The 25,122-nt window shown below is 49.4% G+C and overlaps 1 protein-coding gene across 1 annotated transcript in view; it reads left to right on the top strand.

Moving 5' to 3' along the window:
- CASTOR2 (cytosolic arginine sensor for mTORC1 subunit 2) overlaps positions 1-7,080 on the top strand; it is a 122,447-nt gene extending 115,367 nt beyond the window's left edge. The window contains exons 7-9 of the mRNA XM_074923153.1: positions 860-942; positions 2,391-2,485; positions 6,540-7,080. Of these exons, the coding sequence (XP_074779254.1) occupies positions 860-942; positions 2,391-2,485; positions 6,540-6,605 (244 nt within the window). The 3' untranslated portion in view covers positions 6,606-7,080. The remainder of the gene's footprint in view (positions 1-859; positions 943-2,390; positions 2,486-6,539) is intronic.
- The last annotated feature ends 18,042 nt before the right edge of the window (positions 7,081-25,122 follow it).

The raw sequence follows: 25,122 nt of genomic DNA, 5'->3' as shown, positions 1-25,122 counted from the left end.
AAGGAGAAAGTCAGCTAGGGAGCAAATATCAACCTGTTTGTGTGTGTGTGTATGTACTTCTGCAGCTTTATGTCACAGAAGCCTCTGAGGTGTTGAGGCTAGGCAGGATGCTGCACTGAGGTGCAATGCATAGATTTGCTTTTGACACATAGTGCAGTGTTTGGTTTTGATTCTTGCCTGCCCTAAGGTCTTGTTTTGCAAACTATTAATTGTCCTCTTGAAAGTTTTTTCAACTTTAATTGGAGTAAACCTCTGTCTGCCTTCAAGAGAGGCTGGAGGGTTGGAGCAGCAGCGTGTTGCTTGGGGAACAGCAGCAGCCAATTCCTCCTCTGCCACAGACTGCCTGCTTGACCTTGGGCATGTCTCTCAGGCACTGGTCTTCTTTCCCCTGCTAAGAAATGGGGATCTCTGCAGCGATCCCGGGGGCCTCCAGGGACGGTATGGAAAAAAGGACTGATGATGCTCAGACCAGTGGTCACTGTTCACATTCCTAAGAGAGTAGGCATGGAAGAATATTCTGTCCCTAGGTGTTTCTAATTGGCTTGAATCAAGCCTTCAGATTAACAGTCTGGGCGTTTGTAAAGCTGGGCCATGGCCTGTTTCTTAGAAGTCTTGTTCATGTCTCTCTGGATGCCTGTGCACTTCCAGCATCAGATGCTGATTCACCACAGGACATCTGGAGGGGCAGGCAGGTGCATCTGTCCTGCTTGCCTTGGGTTTTCTCTGTTTCACCGAGCTGGTGCCACTATTGTTGGCTTCGAGCAGCACAGGGATACAGGAACAGCAGCATCCCTGCAGGCAGAATCTGACACACTGCTGTGTTTTAATTGCCACGTTTGGTGTTCCTTTTCTTTTACAGATTTCCTAATAATTTGTTGTTTACAAGTGCATCTGGCGAACTCTGGAAGATGGTGCGGATTGGTGGGCAGCCTCTTGGCTTCGGTAAGTAAACATTTGGGGGATCAGTTGGTGCACAGGTAGTCAGTCGCCTCGGGGACTTCAAGGACGATGGAAAAATCCATCTGAGGCTGAGGCTTTTTAAGAGAGAGCAGCTTAACATGACTTTGGAAGCTGAGCCTTTCAAACAGGAGGAGTGACTCCTTCCTAATAAGTCAGACTTCTAAATATACTTTTGAAAGTGCTACGTGCTTGACAGCTCCATCTAAATTGCATTAATTTGCTGGACTTTGGAGGTAGCTACAGCTGGGTCTCTGTTTAAAGAGAAAAAGTGGACAAAAAGATGGCATGGGAATGCACTGGAGATTACTGGAATCAGTGGTCAGAAGGCACTGTCATACTGCAGTGCAGTCCTTGGGCACTCTGTGGCTCTGATAGATTTAGTATAGATTTATAGCAGTCCCAGTGAGAGTCCTTTTCATAGACCTGTTTCACATCCAGTGCTGCAAACGTTTTCTCTATGCAAAAGAATATTGGACCTAAGTAGCACCGAGCAAATGCTTCACATCTGCAGAAGCGTTCTTGTTATTTTTATGTCCCCTGTAATTTTAAGGGGTCCAGTCTGAATACTGCATCAAAGGCCAAATCTTCAGAAAACACTGGGGCTCCTTCCCATGGTCTCTGAAACAGTTACAAGATAAAGGCTTCAAAGAACATTTCTGAAAAATGTTTGGCTGATTTTTATATTTAATTGCAACTTCTACACCAGACAACCAAAAGTAACAAGAAGGAAATTTTCATGCACCTTCTCTTTATGCACATAACAGGCATGGGATATGTCATTGATGGGACATCAGGACACTAACCAGTCCCCTAAATATGCAGTGTTTAAATATGTTATCTTACATTCAATTTGAAATGTTCAGTTCGGATCAGTGAAACTCAGATTTCATCTGGAAACAACACACTATTGATCTGCAATGAACAGGACAGGTGAACCATTTAAATTGGTGTGAAATCCTGTCTCAGGGGCTGTGGTAGTCTGTGGTCTGGGGACCAGATGGCCAGGCCAGCTAGCAGGTCAGCATCTCCTCTCTCAGAGATGCACGGCACAGTGTTTAATAGCAACAACTAAAGAGAAAAATAGAGGTTAAGGGCATATGAGATTGGTTTTGGTGCTTCTTTCCTGAACGTCATCAATTGCCTTTCTTTGGACCTCTGAAAATCAGTTCAGTTTAACATTTTCTGCCTTTTGGGGTTTTACATTTTTCTATAACAAAAGGCAATAAAATCGAATGTGCAGTGTATCAGGGTGGCCCAAAGAGTCTAATTCTGTGAGAAGGAACACATTTTACTACAGAGATCTCTTCTGGTTGGAGTTTGTGAAGACTAACTTCTCCCTGTATAGGTGCAGAGCTGTTGAGACCCAAGAGTTCTGTGAGATTGACAGATGCTGTTCAGACAGTGATTGATTTTTTTTATCTCCCCCACAGATGAATGTGGAATTGTTGCTCAGATTTCTGAGCCTTTGGCCGCAGCTGACATCCCAGCCTACTACATCAGTACTTTTAAGTTTGATCACGCATTGGTGAGTATCAAGACAGCTTTTTTAGAATAGGGGAGATCTTTTCCCTGGGAGAAGACTCATGATCAGAACATCATTTCCCATCTGGAGAGATCGTGGGAGTGCCTTTGCTCTGACAGCCCAGCAGATACCTCTCTCCAGGCTCCTGGCTGTCACTGCCCTGGGCCAGAGGCTCCTGAACCAAGCCCAGCCCTACCCCCAAGGCAAAGCTGTGTTAGAGAGTGTCATTCTTGCAAAAGGCTGGTGTCAGTCCTTAAAGATCTACAGTGATGGCAACGTCACGACCTCCCCGAACAGTCTCTTCCACCGCATCACTATCTTCTATTAGAAACAGCCACAAACCCTCTCTGGTTTTTTGCAAACTTAGTTGGAGGCTCCAGACTCTCAGGAAGGTGCCTCTGTGTGTGGGAAATGTTTTGGAGAGTCTCCCAATAGCAGACCCCTGCCGTCTTTCCTTGGTACCTGTATGGCCCTAATGTTTGCGTTTCGAGACCCATCTTTGATTCCTGATTAGCTCTGCTGTCCCTGCATCACCCTCCTCATGGTGTAGGCCTTTGATAAAATAGCAATAGCTGCCAGTACAACAAGGGAAGGTGACTTTGAAGCAGAGAAGGGTGTTGCCGTGTTTGTTCTCAGGAGTGCCATAAGCACTTGCAGCACAATTGTCAGTGTGAGGGTTTTGCCATTCGTTCAGGGTTCTCTTTTTTTATAGTGGTGGATATTTTATTTTCTAGGCCTACCTCTGCTCTTCCTTTGGCTGTATAGGACACCCTTAAAATGAGGAATTGCCCTGGAAAGGGAAAACTGCTCTGCCTGTAGCCCCAAACAGGATGGCATTTGACTTGGAGCCCATTCACCAAGTCCCGAGAGAGGGAGTCATTAACCCATGTGCTAACAAAACTCATCTGCTTTGTGCTTTTTGGGGTTTTTTTCTTAACTGTTGTCCTTTATTGCATTATACTTCTCCTTCCATTGCTGCAAATTCACTGCTCAGGCCCTACTTTTGACCTGTAAAAGCTGCAATGAGTTCAAGGTGGGATTTTTTCAGCTAATGACTTTGGTTTTTCGCAGTTGGTGTGAACCATTTGCAGCCTATAGGTCATGTGTGTAAAGAGTAAAAGTAAATATTATTCCAGATAGCAAAGGTCAAAGTGTTATATGTGTTTGTTTTATTTTCTTGAATATTAACTGTGCTGATAAGATAAGCTAATAAAACACCATTTTAAAATCAATGCTGTTAGCTTTGCCTCACATTCCTACCTGTTGTTAGGGCCCCAGGTGCTTGCTTTTTGTGCAGAGCACAAGGTGCAGAGTGCTTCTAGTTGTCAAGTAATATCTGGAGAGCTAAGCCCTGTCCGTTAAAATAGATATTTCACTTAAAACTTGTGCCATACAATTGTTGACGCTGCGGGCAGCTCCGCGTTTCGAAAGTGTCTCATCCTGCTGTGTCTGAGCCCAGCAGATCCCTGCCTGCCTCCGAGCAGCTGGCAGGGTATTATTTGGGCCGTGCACTAAGGTCTGCAGATCTTCCTTACTCAAATCAGAATTTTAGCATTTTCCTTGCTATTTGCTGTTTTCTTTTTGTACGGTTTAAAAAGCCCGGACAGTGCTATTCTAGCTATCGAATCCTTCCGCCATGAGGAAGGTGCATTTCAAGCTCTCCTTTGCATGACTTTGCTCCGGGTGTGGTGGTTGGGCTGTGTGCTTGCTGGCTCTAAGTTGGTTTTGTTGGCCAAGACCCTGACTTAGATTTGTCATGTTTTCCCTAACTTTGCTACCCAGACACCTTGACTTAATAGTGACATTTGTCAAGGTCTAAGTGCGTCTTGAATTCTTTCTCTGCATCCTCCGTTTCTTTATTTAACGTTGTTCAGTACTTGTTTTCAACAAAGCAAAGAGCATTATAAAAGCTTGTTGCTCCCTTTGACCTGATTATTTTTCTCCTGTGCATCTTAAGGTGGTTTTTTATTGCTTAATTTTTTTATTTGACCTGAGTGTTGATACTCAGGTGTTCGGCAGTGCTGTTGCTCTAGAGGTTTGTCCTGGAAATCAGGAGCTCTGCTTGGGAAGAAATCCCTTTGGGAGACAACGCTGACAGGAACCTCCAGGTCTCTGGTGTGTCACCTGGGGGAATAAGGTCAGGCTGGAGAGAGCTACTGTTTCCAGCTCCCTCTAGAGAGAGCAAGTGAGAGGAGTCCCTTTTCCAGTTGCTCTGCTCTTGCTGCCTCATGCTCAGAGGTGTCTTGTTCTTCTTCACCAGCACTTTGCATCTAATGAGGCTGAAGCTATGTCTGGAACGTACTTTGGAGCTTCCCTTTTCCCTTCATGGTAGATGCTTTGCTCTGCCCTCTAGCTGACAAGTGAACATCTTGCTCCAGCTGCCCTGGGATGTGGATCTTTTTGAAGGGGCAGAGGGGGGTAGGACTTCTCCACTGGTGGCAAACTAGTATGTGTCCTACAAATCAAAACTGTTCGCACATCCATCCTGGAGAAAATCCAGCCCAAACATTTGTGGTATGATTAATACCATTTCCTTGACGTTAAGGGGGTCAAGCATTTTGCAGTGCCCATTGTGTTTAAGTGGGGAGGTGGGTCCATGCAGGTCAAAGCCAGTTGGCCAGAACTGGCCCGTTCTGCTTCCTCCTGCTTCTGTACTGCACGGAAGGAGCATATGGAGGGACGTGCTGATCATCCGCTGGGGCTGCCTGAGGAAATGTGTTTTGCAGAATTGATTCCTACGTCTTTTCTCATTATCTTCTGGAGAGGCAGAGTCATATGGCTTCTTCCATGGCAGTGCTCAATATACTGGGAAAATGATGAGGCAGTGGAGAGTCCTGTCTCAAAGTCCTGTTACCTGTGGTGGAGCTTTGCTGGGGTTTTCTTCCTAACCCAGAAGAATTGTCTGTATGGTTGTTTTAAGGTGATTTTCTTCATTTTGCAGCTGGCTTTTGTTCACACATCATCAGAGTTAGCTGCGCCTATTCCATCTTCCCACTGGAAAATTGAACATTTTTCTTGTTATTTCTCGTGAGGTTTTTTCCTCAGTTTTGTTAAAAGCCTTGCAGAAAATCACCGTCCAGTTGTATTTCCACTGTCTGAGCTCTGGAGGGTGTCCAGTGAATCCAGGTATTGTACTCCTGGCCAAGGACTCAAATACCTGGCAGAAGAGACAGTCCCTTCTTCAACTTAATGTGAATTATTTTGGCTTCTTGCAGCAGCTCGCAGATAATTTATTTTTCCCTCAGTCTCTTTTCCATTTTCCAAGAGCTGTTAGCTGCCTGTCCCCTGAGTGTCATCTTTGAGTTTATGTAATGGTCAGACGCCTCTTTTCTGTCTGATGTAACTTCACTTGTGATACTCTTTTCTACCAATGACAGTTGCTCTGAGATCTTTTGTATCTTCTGTTACAAGGGGTTTTTCTTGCAATAAGTGTGAAAAGACACCCAGTAATAATTTGGTATATGAACTTCTGTGGTTAAGTCTCATCACAAGACTGGATAAGAAAGCTCAGGTACTGCACCATCTGGGACCCCTATCAAAAGCAGACTGGCAGTTCTCCTCTTTTTCTGACGGACATGTTCCCCTGTCACCCAACATGGTCTCCCCACCCACACACCTACAGTTCCCAAACCTGTAGGATGCTCCAGAGAGCCTCATGGAGCCCTTACGCGGCCACATAAATCCATCAGCACAGGCACTGTGTGAGAGAGCTCCTGGTGTACAAAGGCTTTACCAACAAAAGGAAGGGAAAGGAGGGGAGAGGAAGCGGAGAAGGAAAGGAAGACCTCACCTTGTTGCTTCCCCACCAGCACCCACCATACAGACAGCAAACCAGCCAGATCTCACAATATTTGCTCCTAGGAGTACCGTGGGTTAACACTTTTGATCAGAGGGTGTCTCTTGTAGATGGGAGTGCTTTCTCAGTGGAGTTCAGGTGGCCAACAGCAAAGTACCTGGCTCCTTGGAACTGTTCTGGCTTCGTCTCCTGCCTCTCCTCTCCTTGTCGTCCCTGCCAGGCTTCTGCTAGAGCATGACCTTTGTTTTTCTTTTCTTGCAGGTACCTGAAGAAAATATAAATGGTGTGGTCAATGCACTCCAAGTCAGTCAAGCTGAAAAGCATTAGAAATCTTCTGAGCTGGTTCCAGATGCTTTTTATTATTATAATTATTATTATTATTATTATAATTATTATTATTATTATTCTTTTTTTCTCACAGTATTTCTTGAAAAATCTGATTCCAGAGAGTGACATGAAAAGAGACTGTGGAAAGTTGAGCAGAAACAGCTCCAATAAGCCTTTGTTTTAATTATAATTATTATTGTTATTTTATTAAATTTATGAATGAGGGGCAGGAGGAAGGGGAGTTCAGACAGTTTCCTGATGTTCAGCTCCAAGGCGAAGTGTAACCTGCCCATGTTTTCGTGTGGAAGGAGCTGCCGGGGACACCCACCTCTCCCCGACGCACGGCGGGACGGCCGCACGCACGGGCGCTCTGCCCGCAGCTGCGCGGCACGGCTGGGCTGGGTGGGCCGCCGGCTCAGAGAGAGCCCTGAAAACCATAAATGAAATGTGGAATTAAAACAGAAAAGACGTCACGTAGTGCTGGCTTGTCTCCTCGCATCAGACTTTCTGAGGACTGTCTGTCATTGCCTGTGTTAAGACAGGATGGGAATTGGCTTCTGTTTCCCCTGACAAAACTGTTTGGTGTTGGAAAAGGGGAAAATACCCAGTTGCTTGAATTTTTCCCTTTTCCCTTTCTCCCTGCAGTCAAAGCCTGACTGCTCTGAGGAAGCCTGGGCAAGGGGAGCATTGCTCTGGCCCACCTCCCGGGAGGTGGTGTCACCAAGACTTCTGTCTGCATTGAAACTTGGCCATTTTAGCTCAGTTTTCTCATCACCCTCCACTGCCCCCTGTGTCCTCCTGCTGCGTCCCCTGCTCCAGGGTGACTGCTGTCCCCTTGCCCCCACATCAGAGCCATCCCCAAGCCCTTGTCCCCCAGGGTCAGCAAGAGATAGGAGGCATCTTTTCTACTGTCTCCTCAGGCTTTTTTCCATCCACTTTGTACACAACATTCATGGGGACACAAAGGATTGTCCAGAGTCCTTGGGTTGCTGCTGCTCTGCCAAGAGCCGCAGCGGGTTGTTCCCACCAGGGCCAGGAGGATGCCCAAGCCCTTCTGGGACCCTCCTGCAGTTTTTCATCAGCTCTTTCATCACCAGGGTGGAAATTGCTGATAGCTGGGGTCTTGACTCCCAGGGGTTTTCCACTGGGTTCAGTGGGCAGCATTTTGAAAGCAGAATGATGCTGAAAATGCATAAAACCTGAGACGTGTCTTTCTGGTTCTGTCACGGGAAAGCGATGTGGGCTTTTCCTGTGGGGCAGCAGGAGTGTGGTTGCTCCTGACTTGCACCAAAGCTGTGGGCCAGTGGGAGCCAGGCATCGAGGCCCAGGGTGGCACCTGCCTCCACATCGTGGCTGCTCCCAGCGCCGTGGAGGCCGGCGGGGGCTGGTGCTGGCAGAGCAGGCACCACCCCAGATGTAGGTACCAGTGATCTGCACCGTGCTGTGACCGTGCAGGGAGGGGTGGTGAAGAGGAGAAGCTGCCTGCAGAGGACTCTGCTTTTACGGTTAGGAGCCCAAGGATCTCTTGCATTTCTAGACTTCTTCCCATTTCATTTTTGATATGAAGAAGTTGCAGGTTTGACAGTTTTAATGTGGGCTTTCCAGCTTTGCTTCCAAGACAAGCCTCTAGCATGGTTTTGCTGAGGCTGTGTCTTTATTAAAGAGGTTTGAGCCAGGGTTTTGCATTAATCTGGAGGCAGTAAGCAAGCACCTGAGATCATGCTGTGGGCATGGTTTATACTGGTGTGTAGGACATGCAAACACATACACTGGCTTAAGCTCACTGTTCTCCATTCAAGGTACTGGAGGGTTGAGCTTAACATTTGTGATTTCTGGTGCTGCTGGACCCAGATACTGAGTTTCAGATTTTCTGATTTTTCATTAGCAGGATGTTGTGTGGCAGCTAGAGCAGGAATCAGAGCATCCGCAGGAAAAAGTGGGGGTAACATTCCTTTGTACGCCCTGAGTTAAAGCATCCCTGCTGAGAAACACTTAAGCATGTGTTTAGTACCTTACTGAACGGTGTGTTCTGCTGTTCCTTCTTTTCACAGTTGCCCCATGACGTGTTACAGTCACTCCAGATTTCTGGAGTAAAGGTTTATTCCAGGTGTGGCACCGTGCCTCTCTGGATGTTTGCTTGGAAAGATGCTTTGGTCTCCGGCTGCATGCTGTCAGGATGCAAGTGCAGGCAGTGCGCTGCAATATTTGAAAGCACCCGGAGATGTTTTCTGTGAATCTGCACAGTGTCCTTGGCAGAATGTGGCAGGGCAGGCGGTAGCTTTTCACCATGTAAATTATTGAATGGTTTCTCCTTGGGATGGCACATAGGGATGTTTGTAGGACCATGCAGGATTTTTTTGGAGAGGATACCAGCACATTAGTTGGTGTGCAGCTACTGAGTTGACAGCCAGGCTTTCTGCTCGGCCGAGTGGAGCCTGAGCTTTCCCTGTGTGCGTGGACAGTTTGACCAGGATAGGGTCTTCGTTGTGCTCCTGGGTTTTGTCAACCATTAAAAAATGATTTATTTAGCTACTTTCCCCATCCCCATGTGCTAGTGCTGCTTTCTAAGGACCGCGACATGTACGGTAAGGAATTACTTGAAACAAGCAACAACTTTACTGAGCCTTAAGAGAAAGCAAAAAAAATAGGTTTTAATTTTTTTTTTTTTTTAAACTTTGCACTCAGGCTATTTTACAGGCTGATTTTTTAATTTAAATTTTTCACTTTTTTTTTCCAAGGAAGTTGGCCTTAAATTCGTAAAAACTGCAGAAGTCTTTGGTGTGTTTCAGAACTTCACAAAAGCAGGTTGCTGTCCTGGCACGAGAAAGTTAACCTAAAAAAATCACAAGGTGTAAAATGCCATTGAGGGAGACTCTGTCTCTTCTGTCATCCTCGGTTTCACCTTTTTATTTCCTCTCTCGTTTTAGTCCTGAGAACCAAGAAGATTGTTTCAGACAAATTGGGGTAGTTTGATGCTTTCAGCATCCACACGTCGCTTTGCTAGTGGGAACTGAGATACTCTAAATTTAGCCAGAATTGGTTAAACCTTGAACCAGAGCCCTGGGGAAGGGCAGTCCAGCATGCAGTCAGGATCAGCACAGACTTGCTGCACAGCAGTGTTGCTTGTGAGACCTTCACTGGATAAGGCAGAAAGGGGTCTGTAGGGGCCTTGTTAAAAAAAAAAAAAAAAAAAAAAAAGTAATAACACCACAGTGCTTAATGAGCCCAAAGCAGTAGCCCTTAAAGCTGCTCAGCAACTCCCGCTCTCCTGGCACCTGGCCTTTGAGGTGGGGAAAAATTGAAGGTCTTGGTTTTTTTAAATGCCTTATGATGATAATGTCTCTGAGCATCCCTGGCATTGTGCTGTTTAACACTGTGTGGATAAAAGGAGGAACATGTCCCTTCAGCTGGGCGTCTGCACGGCTGAAGGCGGGTTCCCTGTCAGCCACCCGCACTGCCCCGAGCGTCCCTGCTCGGCTCTGGAGTTTCACCCGGCCATGGCTGCTGCTCATCAGGGATCACCTTAACGCGGTGGGACCCTTCCCGTGCCCTCTCGGTTCCTCCCGTTGCACAAAAATTCACCAAACAGCAAAATGCAAAAAGCGTTTCCAGCCCTGCAAGGAGGGGTGGGCAGGGAAGGAGAACATAGCCCTCCCGTATCCTCCTTGTTTCTCTGAGGCCTTGGTTTTTTAGAAAATTCAACCTTTCTCATGTTGTGTGTGTTACAACATAGGTTTTTGTCTTTTTTCCCCCACCCCAATTAGATTTTGACTGCAAATTCCTTTCTACTGTGCAAGTGTGTGCAAATGTCCATATAACTGTATAGTGTTTACGTAGAAATACTTAGTATGTCTCTGTTGTACACATATATAAATACCTGTGTTTTATGTTTGTATGGATGTATACTGTACATAGCATATATACTTGAGCAATATAGGTTAATATATGCTGTGTGAGTACATGTGTGTATACTCTAGGCACACGTTCTGTGTGTGTGTATATATATGTGGTAAGTGCTGTATACACACATTGATTCACCATATATTTTTAATTCAAGTATATAGGCAATATGAATACTTAGTTATGCTCTCGGGATTTCTCTACACATTTTTAGCAAAGAGCAGCAGTGAAGCTGACCTGGAGCAAAGCTGTGGCTCCTGTGTGTGCTGTGTGTAGGCAGACCCAGGCTGATTTGCAGCACCAGGTTTCCTCTTCAGTTTGGTGCCTCAAGCACAAAGACTGTGGGAAAGTTGCTCCTTTTTCTTTATATATGTTTCAGTTGCTGCCCTGAATTGCTTCAGCCTGTACATAGTGATGGTTCAGTTGCAAAGTGCCTGCCCAGCCCCTGGCTGGGGGATTTGCAATGGGGCTTCCAGTTCCTGCAAGCACTGAGCCCGTGGGGCTGCCGCCCGCCTTCCCCCAGCCCCGGGGGGGTCTGGGTGGTGGGGAGCAGGGGGCACCTGCCCGCGAGGTCTTCAGGTTGCCTGGTCTTGGTGGCTTCCCCAGTGTCTGCATGCGGCTGCGGGCGGTGGTTTACTGGTGGATACGTCTGCTGATGGCTCGGTGGCCAGAAGGCAACCCATGGCTAATGCCGGGCTCTGGTATTTATTGGGAAACTCACATCTTGTAGACCTGTGAGGAGCTTGAGTCAACAGGTTATTTGTACATAGATGGAAGTGTTGAAGGGTCTTCTCCTGTGAAAAGGAGGAGAAGCGGTTTGAACGCAGGCGCTGGCAGCGTGAGGTCTTTGCATCTCACCGTGGGAGTTTCCTGCTGACCAGGAGTGCTTTTAGGGTCCAGGTGGGGAAAGGTTTTTACCCAAAACATCCCCTCTTTTGATCTTTCAGTTAACGCTTCACCAAGTGCAGTGGGGGTGCTGCTTTGCTGCTGACTTTTCAGCGCTTGCAGGTTGCTGATTTTCAGCCTGCTGCATTGGTTTGTGCAGCTTTCCTGTTTCTTTTCAGGCATTGAAGTCAGTTTGATTTGCAGTTGGTAGAGTTTGTGAAATACTGTGATTTAAGTGGCATCTATTAATCTTACTTGCATAGGGAGGCCTTAATGGAAGTACTTGGGTTTGCTGGAGCACAGAGATTGTGGCACCTGCAGCGGGCGACGTTAGTATTAAGACTTAGTTAATGGCAATGCCATTTATAAACACCATTCATCATATAAACATCATACTGCTGCTTCCAAATGTATTTTTAACTCCAAGCTCAGTGTTACCATTCCCAGGAGACATGGGTAGGGAATGCTGTTGGCCAGAGATGAATCAACCCTCATCTGTAACAAAAAGCTTGTTGGTGTCGGACCCTGCTTCTTGGGTTGCAGATGGCATCAAGCAGTGATTTACTCTTTTAAGACGTGCCATGCAGAGCAGGCGTGGGGATTTTCAGGACTGATACTTGAAGGAAAATGTTACTGGAAGGTTAGGATTGCTTTAGCCAAGAAAAGCATCCAACAGAAGTTTATCAGGTTTCGTTTTTCTGAAAGCATGATGTTTTGTCCTGCAGACACTGGGAGGGAAACAAGGCAGCACAACGCAGGGGGCATGTAGCAGTGGAGGTCTGAAAGCCATTTTTTGTCTTTTCTTAGCTTTGCTGTACAGTGCTTGAATTTTCTTCTGTTACAAAGGGGGCAACCTCACCAGTGTAAGCTAATATGGTTGTTACTGCCTCGGCGGTTTCCCCCACATCTCTGTGGAGGTCCCTGAAAGACCAGGGGAAAGGCAAGAATGCAAAAGACTGGGTTTTTTTAGTCGTGCAAATATGAATGTATGCAGTTTTGCTCATTGTTTTTGTGAACACAAAAGCATTTTCATTATTCTTTTTTTCCTCTTTGAATCAAACAGACCTCCTCTCCCTGCCCAGTCCCCTGCTTAGCCCAGTGACCCCCTGGGGATGCATTTGTCCCAGTAGCACCCTCCCAGCAAGGGCAGCACGAGTGCTCCCAAACCCCTGGTATTCAGAAAATCTTCCAATGCTCAACCACAGCCTGGGGAAAAGCCTCCAAGTGTCACTGAGTGTTTTGAGGTAATGGTGGTGTCAGTGGCCGCGGGGGTTAGTCCCATCGTTGTGTTTCTCCCCGTCCATGCACCCACACTGTTGGAGAGCACCAGGGCATTCAGACTCCCTACTTGAGAGGTCAGCAACTGGAGTGCCAGGGCCTGTATTGGTGCAATCAGTGCTCAGTGAGAGCAAAAGTTCCTGTCTTGGCAACAGATAGGTGGTATTTTCTGATAATGACAAGGGAGGAATTCTTTGTTCAGCCCAAGCCTGAGCAGCAGCTGCTGGTTCCTGAGTGAAGGTGTCTCACCGCACCATTTGGTGGCGGACAAGAAATCATTTTCTGATGAGGATTTCTTTTCTCTCTGTTACTGTGTTACTATGGCTGTTGTGGACATCTCCAGTAAGCAGCTTAAGGCGTCTCACTTACCTGTTCCAGTCCTGCCTGCAGACCTTGGATTGGATTAAACTTTTATTACCTGCTAGAGAGTAAAACCCCGTAATCCTTTGCCAAATACTATTTACATTTCATAGCATGTGCTGGGGTGTGTTTACATTGGCCAAGCTGTGCAGATCTGCCTCCAGGTTTAGATTCCTTCTCCCTGTGAGCACCTCTGTCTGCCCATACCCTGCGTGGGCTGTGTGTGTCAGGGGCCAGCAATATCCCTTGGGCATCCTGGCAGCGCTGAGCTGGTACAGAAATGCCCTGTGCACATCTCCAGCGAGGGTTGTGGGACCTGCCCTGGGAGGAAGACGCTCAACTGTGAATCTTGAGTTACTCTGCTGTCTTCAGTCCCTTCTTTTCCATCCCGTGGCCTCTTCTTTATTTAATCTTCGTGAAGCACAGCTTGGTTGAAATACCAGCACTAGTTAGGACAGGTGAAGAAAAGGACAGGGTTCTGCAACACGGGACGTGCACTGGAGGCTGCTCAGCAAGTCCTGGCTGTAGCAGCAATAGCCCCTGCAGAAGCTCTGGTGAGCGTGGAGCAATGCACAGACCCTGTTTGAAGCAGGGGAAATAAATGAAGTATGTATCAAACGAAGTATATTCTAATTTTAGGGTATGAATGTACAGAGAAACATACCTCTTTGGAACATGTATAGCCAAGATGTTCCTTTCTTGGTCTTTCTAGACAGCACCAGCCATTTCTCCTCCAGGTTGGGAAGATAATTTGTATGCTGAAGCCTAGGACTGAGTGTTACCTTGTAATGGCAGATCAGGTGTAATAGCTTCTCCCTGCTCTGGGATTCCCTTGCGGAGATGACCTGTGCCGCTGCCTGCCCGGGTTTGGTGCAGGCCGGGCTGTGGGGAGCGCAGACCCCGGGCAGCTCATCCCAGCTGAACCCCGGCCCCTGCTCACCTCCTGCCCTGGCTGCCGGCTCAAGCGTGGCCACAGCCAGCCCAGCTCGGGCTGCACAAGTGGTCATGTGGTCGCAATCAAGCTGCTTAATTCCCTGTTTTTGTTGTTGTTTTCAGCCTTTTTTACATTTCTGCAGAATTTTGTAAATGAAGGGTGGGTGCATTTTGGATCGGAGACAGATGGAGTTGCCCAGCAGGAATCTGGCAGGATGGAAATTTTGAAATATCTCTAGGAGCGGAGCGAAGTGAGAGCACTTTGCTCCCCTCTGTCTTAGCTCTGTCCTCTGCCTGTACCGTAGGGAGAGCTGATCAGCTGCTCAGTGTCCCTCTCTAGGCAGACCCAGCCGTTTTACTGCTGTCCTCCCAACCCTAAAAAATTAATGCCAAAAAAAGGGCTCCTTTCATCCTTCATTTTGGGGGGCTGGTTGCTTTTTTTCCTCCCTGTGTGGATGTGACAGAGGCAATCTCTTGCACAGTGCTTTTGGGAGGCTGGTTGTAGTTCGGGGTCCCCCTGCTCCACTCAGCTTTCTGCTGCTGTCTCGGCATCTTTAGGATTTGAAACCAGCTTTCTGCAATTACAGTAATCGTTTTCTTTTTCGCGAAGGATTCCTACCAGCTGTTTTGTAACTTGAAGAACAGTTTTCCAGGTACCTGATTCCCTGGCCCTTGTGGGAATGGTGCTGGAAGCACCCCACTTGCCAGGATCGCTGCTGTGAGCTTTGATGCTCCTTTGGGCCCCAAAACAGGAGCTCGGCCCATTTGCCTCTGAAACATGCTGCAGCAGCCACCGGACTCAGGCTGGAGGGAGGCAGCCCTGGCACGCGGAGCCGCCTCGCCCTCCCCATCCTCGCTGTGTGCTCAGAGCCATTCCCATCAGCTGGAAGAGGATGTGGAGGGAATTTCCCTTTTGCTGAAGAAAACCAGCAGTCTCCTGTTTGGGTTTATGGTCGTCGGGAAGAGCAAAAGAACATTTGCCATGTGGGATGCTAAAGGAAGGGGTGAGGGGGTTGTATGCAAAAGGCAAGGGAGACAGAATCCACAGCCTTTTGTTGTAGTTGTTCCGTTTAATTTTTTAAGGCCAGCCTTGTGGTTTTTTTGGTTTTTTTTTTTTTTTAGTTTCTGAGGTCATTGAAATTACCTAAAGAGCTGGCTCTGCTGCTACAACTGTGGGAACTGCAAACCTTCCGAGGGTGGTGTTGCCTCTGGGCAGGAGGGGCCTGCGCAGGGTGCTGGGACCCTTTGCACCGTGGCTCAGCCCCCAGGCACGAGCTGGCCAGGGCTCTCCAGTCCAGCCACGCTGTTCATCTGCACGTAGACACCCTATTTAATTAGTCCTGTTCCTGAAGAAGTCACTGAATTTTGAATGTCTCTATTCTGGGAGCAAACCTCTGTGTCTTCCCTCATGGTTTGTGGGTCAGTGGGGTTTAGCAGGGGCCAACCCTGTGCTGGTGCGTGCGGGACCGTGCTGGGGCGGGAGGTTCAGTGTACAAAAAGGATGGCTCTGCACCAGGAGCACCCAGTTTTCCCTTTGACCATTGGGTACAGACACGGTGTGCTCCGGTTCCATGACCTTGGCCTTGTTTTAGTTTTACTGTAGAATTAAAAAAATGAATTGTACCCTCGCTCTCCTCCAGACCCTACCCACCAGGGTCCCCATTCCCAGTCCCATGGGGCCTGAGCCACACCATCTCAGTCCTTCCTTCCTCCAGGTATTTATTTGCTCTCCATTTGTGAGCTGTTCCGATAGTGCAGGGGAGCAGAGGAGCACATCGGTGCCTGGGGCAGGGGGCTGGGGTCCTTTGCAGCTCCCCGAGGCACTGGAAGAGTCTTTTCCCTGGTGTTTCTGGTTGTGTGGGAGCTGGGGCTGCCCTCACTTCTCACCTGAAAACCTTGTTGCTACTGCTGCTAAAAACAGTTGTGCTGATCTGATGGCTGCTGATCGTAGGGGTGTGAGAACGGTGAGTGCTGTTAGTGCCCATGTTAGGGGCCTGGTGATGGAGAGGGTGGTAGCACCCAGCCCGGGGCTGTGTTCAGTGTCATAGCCAGCGTGGTCCCATCCCCTGTTCCCACTCCCTGTGGCTGGGTCACTCCTCCCATCGTCCCTCCCCTGTGCATGGGCGGCAGGCTTGGATTTAGGGTTCATGAGACACGAAGTTGAGGAGTGGGCTGTTCGTTTTAGCACCGTGGCAGCTGTGTTTTCTGCCAGCATGCCCTTCTCCTCTTCCTCCTCCTGCTCCTCGGTGCTGCCTCTGCAGCAGCCCAGGATGGCAGTGACAGCAAGGGGACACTTGTCCTGCCAACTCGAGCGGTTGGACAGCCGTGGCTCTGGGATGGGCAGAGGAGCAGGAGGCTGCCGGGCAGTGACTCATGGCAGGAGCTTCTTTGGATGCTCTGGTTCAGCCTGTGGAAGACCCTGTCTCCCTCCCTCTCCGTTAACTCCCTGGGTAGCCTGCTCTCCCCTTGTTTTCACTCAAATTAGCAGGGTGTGATGACCTCAGTTTGGTGAACACACTCACCTGCTCCTACCACCGAGCTGTGCCAGCAAGTCCTGGCGATGCTGGGATGGACGGGGTCTCCTTGGTGCCTCAGTGCCCGTGGAACATGCTCTGGATCTGCAGCCCTACCTTGGAAATGTCTGGCTGCAGCCCTGCAGCACGGCGCTGGCACCCGTCGGTTGTTTTCTGCTCCTTGGGCGCTGTAAGGTACCCAGGAGGGTTAATTTGGGGGGAGCGTTGCATGAAGGGAGCCTCATTGTTCTTATCGGTGTTTAGGGACAGATTTTTAGTTTGGTTTCTCTGGGCTAAAATGCAGTGAGCTGTTGCCCTGCGGGGTCACGGTGCAGATTTACGCAGTAACTCCACTGCATCGGGCACATTTGGAGGTGGGTGGGTGGGGGTCAGCCCTTCCACGGCTCTACTGCATCACCACTTTATTGGTGTCTCAACTGGCTTGAATAAGACTAAGCATTTCTCTTTCTCCCCTTTTTTTGGACTTAAGAAGGAGCCCACATTTTCCCCAGGTGCCCAGGGTGGCCATAGCATTAACCCAGATTTCTAGAACTGCCAATAGAGCAGAGAGGCTCCTGGTGCAGCGGCTGCCCAGCTAGGACCAGGGTCTGCCCCTCTGCTACCCAGCTGCTTGGAACGGCTGTGCTGGGCAGCCTGGGGAGGAAACACACATCTTGAGGACCTTCTTAAAAAAAGCTAGTTATGTATCATTGTGAAATAACCACTTCTGGCCTCAGACACCCGCCAAACTGACTAAAGTCAGGCTGGGGATATCGGCAGCCCTGGGCACCCCAACTTCTTGCAGCTTTTCCTCCCTGCTCACTTCTCAGAAACCCCAAGGGAGCCTTTCCTGTGGCGTGGGGAGTAAAAAAATGTGTATTTTTTTCCCTTTAATTACGGACTAATGCAAACTGACTGGGAGGGTGCTCCTATTGCAGGGGCCCGTGCTGTAGCCCCTGCTCGGAGCTGCTCACACCGGCCGTGCGGGCAGTACCAGCTGCTCGGGGGCCGCGTGTGCGGGTGGCAGCTGCTGAGAGCTCGGGGTCACAAGGCACAGGGGACACCAAAAGCATCAGTGGCCTCATGCCGGCCTCTGTGCGAGGGGAGATGTTACGCCGCAGGGCAGCTGAGGATTGTGTTCTGGGCACGACGTGTGGAGCTGAGAAGTGGATGCTTTGCTTTCCCAGCGAGTGCACACGCTGCTTTTCTTTGCTGGTCTTATGCTGAAAAGCTGAGATTTATGTACTGTATGGAAAAAAAAAAAAAAGCAACAAAACAGAAAAAAAGAAAAAAATCCTAATGTTCCAAAATAAATGACAGTATATTTTGTACTTTGTAAAGTGTTAATTAAAATGAAAAAGAATAAAAAGTGAAACATACGCTGTCTGCTTTTGTACTGATCAAACTGATGAAAATAAAGCAGAGCTTGGCATTGTCTATAAGATGTAGTGCTCTTTATTTTTTTGACATGCAGCCATGCTGGGCCTTATTCCTGACAGTGCCCTTTGCCTACACACACCCATTTAGGAAGGCCAGCAGATGGCCCCGAGGCTCTCTGGTGTCCTGGACCTGTCCCCAGGTATATTTTACCCCCTAGGGATGGTACCTGCTGCCATCTGTTCCGTCCTGTAGCTGTTCTCTGGGAGCCATAAACCTGCCCCCATCCTATTCCCTTGAAATAAGAGGTTGGTGGGATAGCGCTGGTGTAGTCACAAGATCTAATTTTCACCTGGTCACAGAAGCACATGAGACAGAGGGGAGCCTGGTGAGCCCCTGCAGAGACCCTGGCGGGGCATCGCCCAAGCCCTGCACCCCAACGGGCAGGGGACAACTGTCATCCCCTCAGGGGGTGTATCAGGGCAGTCGCTGCTGAGTGCTGTCATGTCTTGGTAAGCAACAGGGCTGCACAGTGCCATCGCCACACGCTGCTTCAGCAAGGAGGAGCTGAAGAACCTGAGTGAAGTGTGCAAGAAAAAAAACAGTGACATTGGATGGATCATCACCCTTGTCACAGTTTAACTGCAGCCGGTAACTGAGCACCTCACTCCTCCCAGTGAGAGGAGGAGAATCAAAAAAAAAAGTAAAACTCAGTTCAGATAAGAACAGTTAAATAGCTAAAATAAAATATAACAATAATAATAAAATATAATTGCAATGAAAAGGAATCTAACATAAAGAGAGGGAAATAAAACCCCAGAAAAGACAGGAGGTGCACAGTGCAGTTGGTCCCCACCCCCTGACGGATGCCTGAGCAGCAATCCACTCCTCCCAGCCAGCTCCCCCCAGTTTATACACTCGGCATGAAATTCTATGGTATGAAAGAGCTCTCTGGCTAGTTGGGCTCAGCTGTCCTGGCCATGCTCCTTCCCAGCTTCTTGTGCCCCTCCTTGCTGGCAGAGCATGGGAAACTGAAAAAATCCTTAACTTAGGATAAGCGCCGCTGAGTGACAACTCAAAGAGCCGTGTGTTAGCAACATTATTCTTACACCAAATCCAAAACACAGCACTGTACCAGCTACTAGGAAGAAAACTAACTCCATCCCAGTCAAAACCAGGACATAGGTGCAAAAATTTATACTGGCTGTTTAAAGGGCAGCAGCTTATCTATGTGGTCAAGAACAGTAGCTTCTTTTTAACATCATGTAACTCATTTTTGAGTCTTCTGGTCAAGAGTATTCAAATAAAATTTTGTGGGAGATGCAGCCTTAATGCAGAGCACTGCCTTGAGGATTTCAGCTATTAAAAAAAAAATAAAAATCAACACAGCACTGCCATACAATCTTAGTGCTGCCTGCAGCTACCCACAAAAGCAACCGGTGTCTTCAATACACAGGATTTAGCTGTTAAACTGCCTCCTGGACCCCTAACACACAGTGAGAGATTTTCAGCACTGCACTAGTAATTGTCTTTACCTGCCCAGGCTCATGCCCTCATGCAGGAGGTGCTGGGGCTCTGGGAGGGGCTCCTGCCCCTTGCAAAAAAATGCTACAAAACTAGAATCTGATGAGTCATGACAAAGTAATATCATTTCAGTGGTATTTTGAATGCCTCAGGCTAATTATTAGTTCTCTGAGTCATTTGTTTTTGAACGATCTTGTAAAGAAGAGTTTACTGTAATGTAGCAGGTGCCTAAAATAATCTTTGGTTTATGGGCTTTCACGTGTTTCATGCCCAGCTGGGCGGTTTGCCAGCTGACGAGCCCAGCCTCGCTGTGCGGGGGCTGCAGGGCAGCCGAGGGGCTACGGGAGCCGGGTGAGGGCCAGCTCCCCCACAGGGACTTGCCAGCAGCCCCCGGGGTGCAGCCAGGGCGTTGGACACCCCCTCCCAGCCTCTAACACGTGCCGCAGCCCCAACGTGCTCGGAGCTGTACGTACGCGCAGCCCTGTACGAGTGTCTCCTCCTGAAGCACTTTCAGGCTATTTTAAGCCAAACCCGACAGCACGGTGGTGTTTGGCGGGCAAATTACTCTTGCTAATCAATGCAAAATCAAGTGGGTTGCTTTTTACTTCTAATTTGAGTTGTTCCATGTGTGTGTCCCTGGCCTGTACACACCCCCCCCACCCCCCCCGGTATATTTAATGATGCAGGTGTATTTTGGGGTGGCTAATTTGCCATATTTTGAAGGACAAAATGATGCCAAGTTGCCTTCCAGCTCATACTTTTAAATGTCCTGGGGTTGCTACACCACCTGGGGATGGGCCAGGCTCCTGCATGGCCCTGGCCCATCAGTCACAGCAGAGGCAGCATAAGCCGCCCAGGCATGGCTGCCTGTGATCAGTAAAGAGTAGCAGGGGGAAGAGTGTATTTACTTTTCTATTATCTGAAATTTTTTTCTTAAGTAAACCATTTGTCTTTTTTAGTTATTTCGTAGCTATAGAGTACAGGGAAGGGCACTGCTACAGGCACGCTGTTAATAGTTATGACCCGGTATGAATGTTTTCATCCATGGTCTCAGATTTGCTTTTATCCAAAAGCACTGCAATCAATCTCCCAATAAATTCGGACCCAGCTCATCCTATCTCTGTATTTCCCAATTTACAACCTGCTGCTGGAAACAATCCTGTCCTGGGATGGACCCACAGGGAGCAGCAGGTGGGGAGGGAGGGATGTGTAGCAGGGGGTGGGGGGTGTGTTGGGGGTGCGGTGACTCCCCTCATCACACAGGACAAAACACGCTGAGCTGCTCCCAGCACACACACAGGCGTAGCACAGCCCCCAGCGAGAGCTGGTAAGGCCAAGGGATCTAGGGTGGGAAAGGGCTATTAAAAATAAATGCTGCTCTTTTTTCAGTGAGGTTTTTTACCTTGTGTGGTGTGTCTGTGTGGTTACATGTGCCTTGGGTTGAAGGCACATCCGGCTCCTCTTCAGCTCTGAGGACAGGGAACCTATTTTGTAGTTGTAAGATTTTAGATGGGGCAGGAGTCACCACTGTCCATCCTTCAGCCTCTCCAGAGGCTGCACTCCCCTGGAGCACACCACCTACTGTCCCGCTGCACCTGGGGACCCTTCCAGAGGCTCAAACTCAGCGACACTGTCTCCCTGTCATCGGCTCTGATGCTGTGCAGCCTGCACACAACCTGGCGGTCACAGCAACTGGGAGAAGTGCCTGAAGACTGACCAAATCTAGTCGTAAAGGTCCCCTGCTTTAGCAAGAGATGAAGGCGTTTTTACCGATGACAAGCAGTACTTGTTTAGAAACCTGTCACCGGAGCAGCTCTCCAGGGCCCCAGCAGCGACAGCTCCAGCCTGCAGCAGCTCAGGCTCCTGCCTGGCCGGGCTCGTGCTCCTCACTCGCTGCAGCAGGAGGTTTCTCTGGAAGAGCCGTTCCCAGAGCAGTGTGGTGCTGGTGGGCACCAGAGCCAGCGGCTCCACCAGCCTGACGGAGGGGTGGGACAGGCTGGCGGCAGCTGAGAAACTGGACCCACAGCCGAACTGGGAGGAGTGAGGCCAGACGAGCAGAAGGTTTGTCAGCCAGGCTCGAAAGAAAGATGCAAAAAAAGGGGAAGGGAAACTCTGCCCTTTCTTTTGGCTGCTTGTAGTGAGAAGCAACACACATTGAAAAGGCTCCTTTTAGTGGGGTGCATTCCTGCTGCTCCCCCAAAGGGAACCCCACTTGTAAGATCTCCTTCTGTGCACACTTCTTTGTGCCGCTGTCCTGGCAGCAGAGCCGAGGAAGGTGCCGGCTCTCCCCAGCCTCCCTTACTGTCCTCAGCACCAGCTGCTGCTCCCACGCTTCCCACGGGCACGAGCTGTGCACAGGGCGATGCCACGCAAGTAGCAGCTCCAGGCAGGTCCCAGCTGAGCTTGGATGCCAAAAACGTGGCCTGGTCAGGCTGGTGTGGGGCTGGGGGGTGGTGCAGTGGGGGCTGCTCTGCCAGCAGTGGGGTGAGGGGGGAGCCCAACACCAAAGTCTTTATTTAACAAAAACAAATCAACCAAAAAACCCTCAAACAAAAAAAATGTGTTGTTATGAGAGTGGAAACCATAAAACAGTGAATAGATTGCATATATTAAAAGTTATGTTAATAAATTTACAACTATAACATAAAAAGCCTCTGTGCTGACACACGGGCACTGACGGCAGCAAGGCAGCTCTTGGCAAAGGTGCTCCCTGGCCAAGGTGCCCATTCCACCAACAGGCAGCTGCTGGGGGAGAGGCCCCAAGGCCCCACCGCCTCGGAATCACAGAATCATCCAAGTTGGAAAAGACCTTGAAGATCTTTCAGTCCAGTCATTAACCGCACACTGACTGTTTTCAAACTGACTCTGACACCAACTCTGCCTCGGCCCGGCCGGGTGAGCGCGGCAGGACGGTGCCACGGAGGCAGCCGCAGAGCTGCCACGACATGAAACACCGGCTCAAAGACGGGCCTGTTCATCGCCTTGTGCCTCCTCCGCAGCCTCTCGCTGGCAGCGAGGCCGAGCCGCGGCCCACAGCACAGCCAGTCCCGGCGGCTGCAGCAGCGGGGGGTTACGGCACACCCCCACCACCACGGCCCCCCTGGCCCCCGCCTGGCCGCAGCTCCCCAGCCTGCCGCCGGGAGGGAGGGCTGGCCGGGGGGTGCCCTGGCCGGGGAGGAGGGCTCCCCAGGCGCGCGGGCAGGCCACGGAGGAGCCTTTCAGCTGGGAAGCGGGACAGCTGCACCGCGCAGGGCTGGACAGATGGTTTCCATTTGGTCCTTATTCACCCACAGGCAAACACCGCGCTGGCAGCGCCGCGAGTGAGGCTTTGCAGCTGAGCAGGGCGCAAAGACGGCGGCCAGACGCCCTCTGCCCCATGACCGCCATCTGCAAGGGCCGCAGGGGCTTTAGGTTTACCCAGTGTTTCAGGCGAAGGCCTGCCAGGAGCAGAGGGTCTCTTCACATGACTTGTCAGGCCGTGGGGCAGGACGGCAGCTCAGCCCAGCCAGCGCTGAAGCCAGCACTCCCTGCCCTTTGCTGCACAGGGCAACTGGGCCCACAAACACCAACCTTTTTCCACCTGTTTCAACAGTCACAGCATGATGCTGGCAATTAGAAAACATGCCATTGTAGACAACATTCTTGGCTCTGTTACTACCCCAAGGAACCTTCTGCTACTTGGACTTCTTTCTCCAGCGACCAGAGGAAAGGGGGCTCAGCTTTAGCCCAGCACAGCTGTCTCTGTGCTTCCAGGGTCCTGCTGGCACAAGAGCGGAGTGACGGGAACTGCCGCTCCAGCCCAGGTAACCACAAGCTCAGCACATCCCACCAGCACTCAGCTGCGACACAGATGTGCTGGAGGCAGGGCAGGAGCACCCAACCCACAGCTCAGATCCTCACTTCAGCTGCAGATCTCTGCCCAGCCAAGTGCAGCTACTACATTTGTCACCACACTGGCAGCTCTTGCCAGCCACTCCACACACTGACCCTTCTGTACAAAAAAACCTGATGAGCAAATGCAAAAACACTGGAGCTGGTGTTGGGCCTGGGGGGCTGAGGCCATACCAAGCATTGCAAGTAGTGCAAGATGCTATGAATAATGGAACAACTGCTGCCACGGCCTTGCTAAGGGCTCTGGACATGCTCTAGTCTGATCTTGTGGATCAAATAATTTCAGCAATGCCCACTTGTATTGGGTGGTGAGGTTTTTGGAAGCAAAGGGCTGCAGGGATGGCTTCTGTGAGAAGACACCAGGAGCTGCCCCCATGTTGAGCAGACACTTGCACACAGCTCCTGTAAGGAGCTGCTGCTGGCCAAGGCTGAGCCCATCCATCAGCAACGGCAGTAGCGCCTCCGGGATAACGTATTTAAGATGGGGAAAAACTGCTGCACAACAGCAGCTGGGAGAGAGGAGTGAGAATATGTGAAAAACATCCATGCAGACACCAAGGTCAGTGAACAAGGAGAGGGAGGAGGTAGAAAAGTCAGGAGTATGGCTGAGCCTGGGAAGAAGGGAGGTTGTTGGGGGGAGGTGTTTCTAGATTTGTTCCTATTCCTCATTAACCTACTCTGTTCCTCTGGCAATAAAATAATGTCCTCGAGTCTGTTCTGTCCATGATGGTAACTGGTAAGTGATCGCCCTGTCCTTATCTTGACACACAAGGCTTTCATCATATTTTCTCCCCCTGTGCTGTTGCCAGTGGGAGAGTGACAGAGCAGCCTGGGCACCAGGCCAGGGTGAACCCCCACCACTTTAACCGAAACAAGGGTCAGTGCTGGTTTTGCCAGACCACAGGCTCTGTCACTAACCTTGTTCCCATCAAGCAGCATGTTCAAGAATGCCCACAGCCACTGTAATGAAAGTGCAAACTCCCACAGCATTAAGCCATACAACACTTCTATTTAGGGCTAAAGACCTTGCTGGCATCTAATTAACACACAGATTTTGCAATTTATTGCACAGCAAGACTGCAACACAACCAGGTATGGCACAGCATTAATTCTCATCCCAGCTCTTCAAGAGGCCCAGCCCCAAGTGGCATCAGGGAACAGTTGTGAAGGAGAGCAGCTAAAAGCCCGCAGCGCTCCCCCCCACTAACCAGCCGTCCTGTGCGGCCCTCCTCAAACAGCAACATCCACACAGGAAACTAACACCTTCCTTACCATAGCTTTTTATAGGTTTTCAATGCTTTAATAAGCTTCCTCATGTTAAAAGCGCCTAGCTACTCCCAGAAGGCCAACAAGACATGTTTGGGCAGCTCAAGTTGCCCAAGTTACATAAAGAATAAGGTATAAATTAAAGTTAACTTAATGGCAATTCACAGCAGTGAAGGTCTGCCACAATTTAACAGTAGTTTACTGCTTGTTCTGCCTCAACCCACCAGGGCAATACCTGTTACACAGTAACAACTACTCGTAGGCCTCTGTCTCCGCGTACTTTGTTTCACCTTTCCTGTATTTTATGCAAAGTCCTTCAAGACTTATTTCATCAAGGTAGAGTTTACCCCAACTTTTGCTAATTACACAACAGATTCGATATAGAATGTTAGCTAATGGACCCAAAATGTGAGTGTGCAGTGTCCCCTGGTCTGTGGGTACAGTGCCTGCCTACAACGGCATCGGTCCTGCGGGTGTGGAGGTGGCTCAGCTGACTTGGAAGAAGTTTCCTGTCACATCACTGAACAAAAATGCGTATTTAAATGCAGAGTGCAAGACACAGCTCAAGAACATTCCCATTACTACTGATA

The sequence above is a fragment of the Athene noctua genome, chromosome 19 (genome assembly GCF_965140245.1).
Source record: "Athene noctua chromosome 19, bAthNoc1.hap1.1, whole genome shotgun sequence".
NCBI lineage: Eukaryota > Metazoa > Chordata > Aves > Strigiformes > Strigidae > Athene > Athene noctua.
The sequence above is the reverse complement of the archived record's forward strand: the minus strand, read 5'-3'. Positions and strand labels throughout refer to the sequence as shown.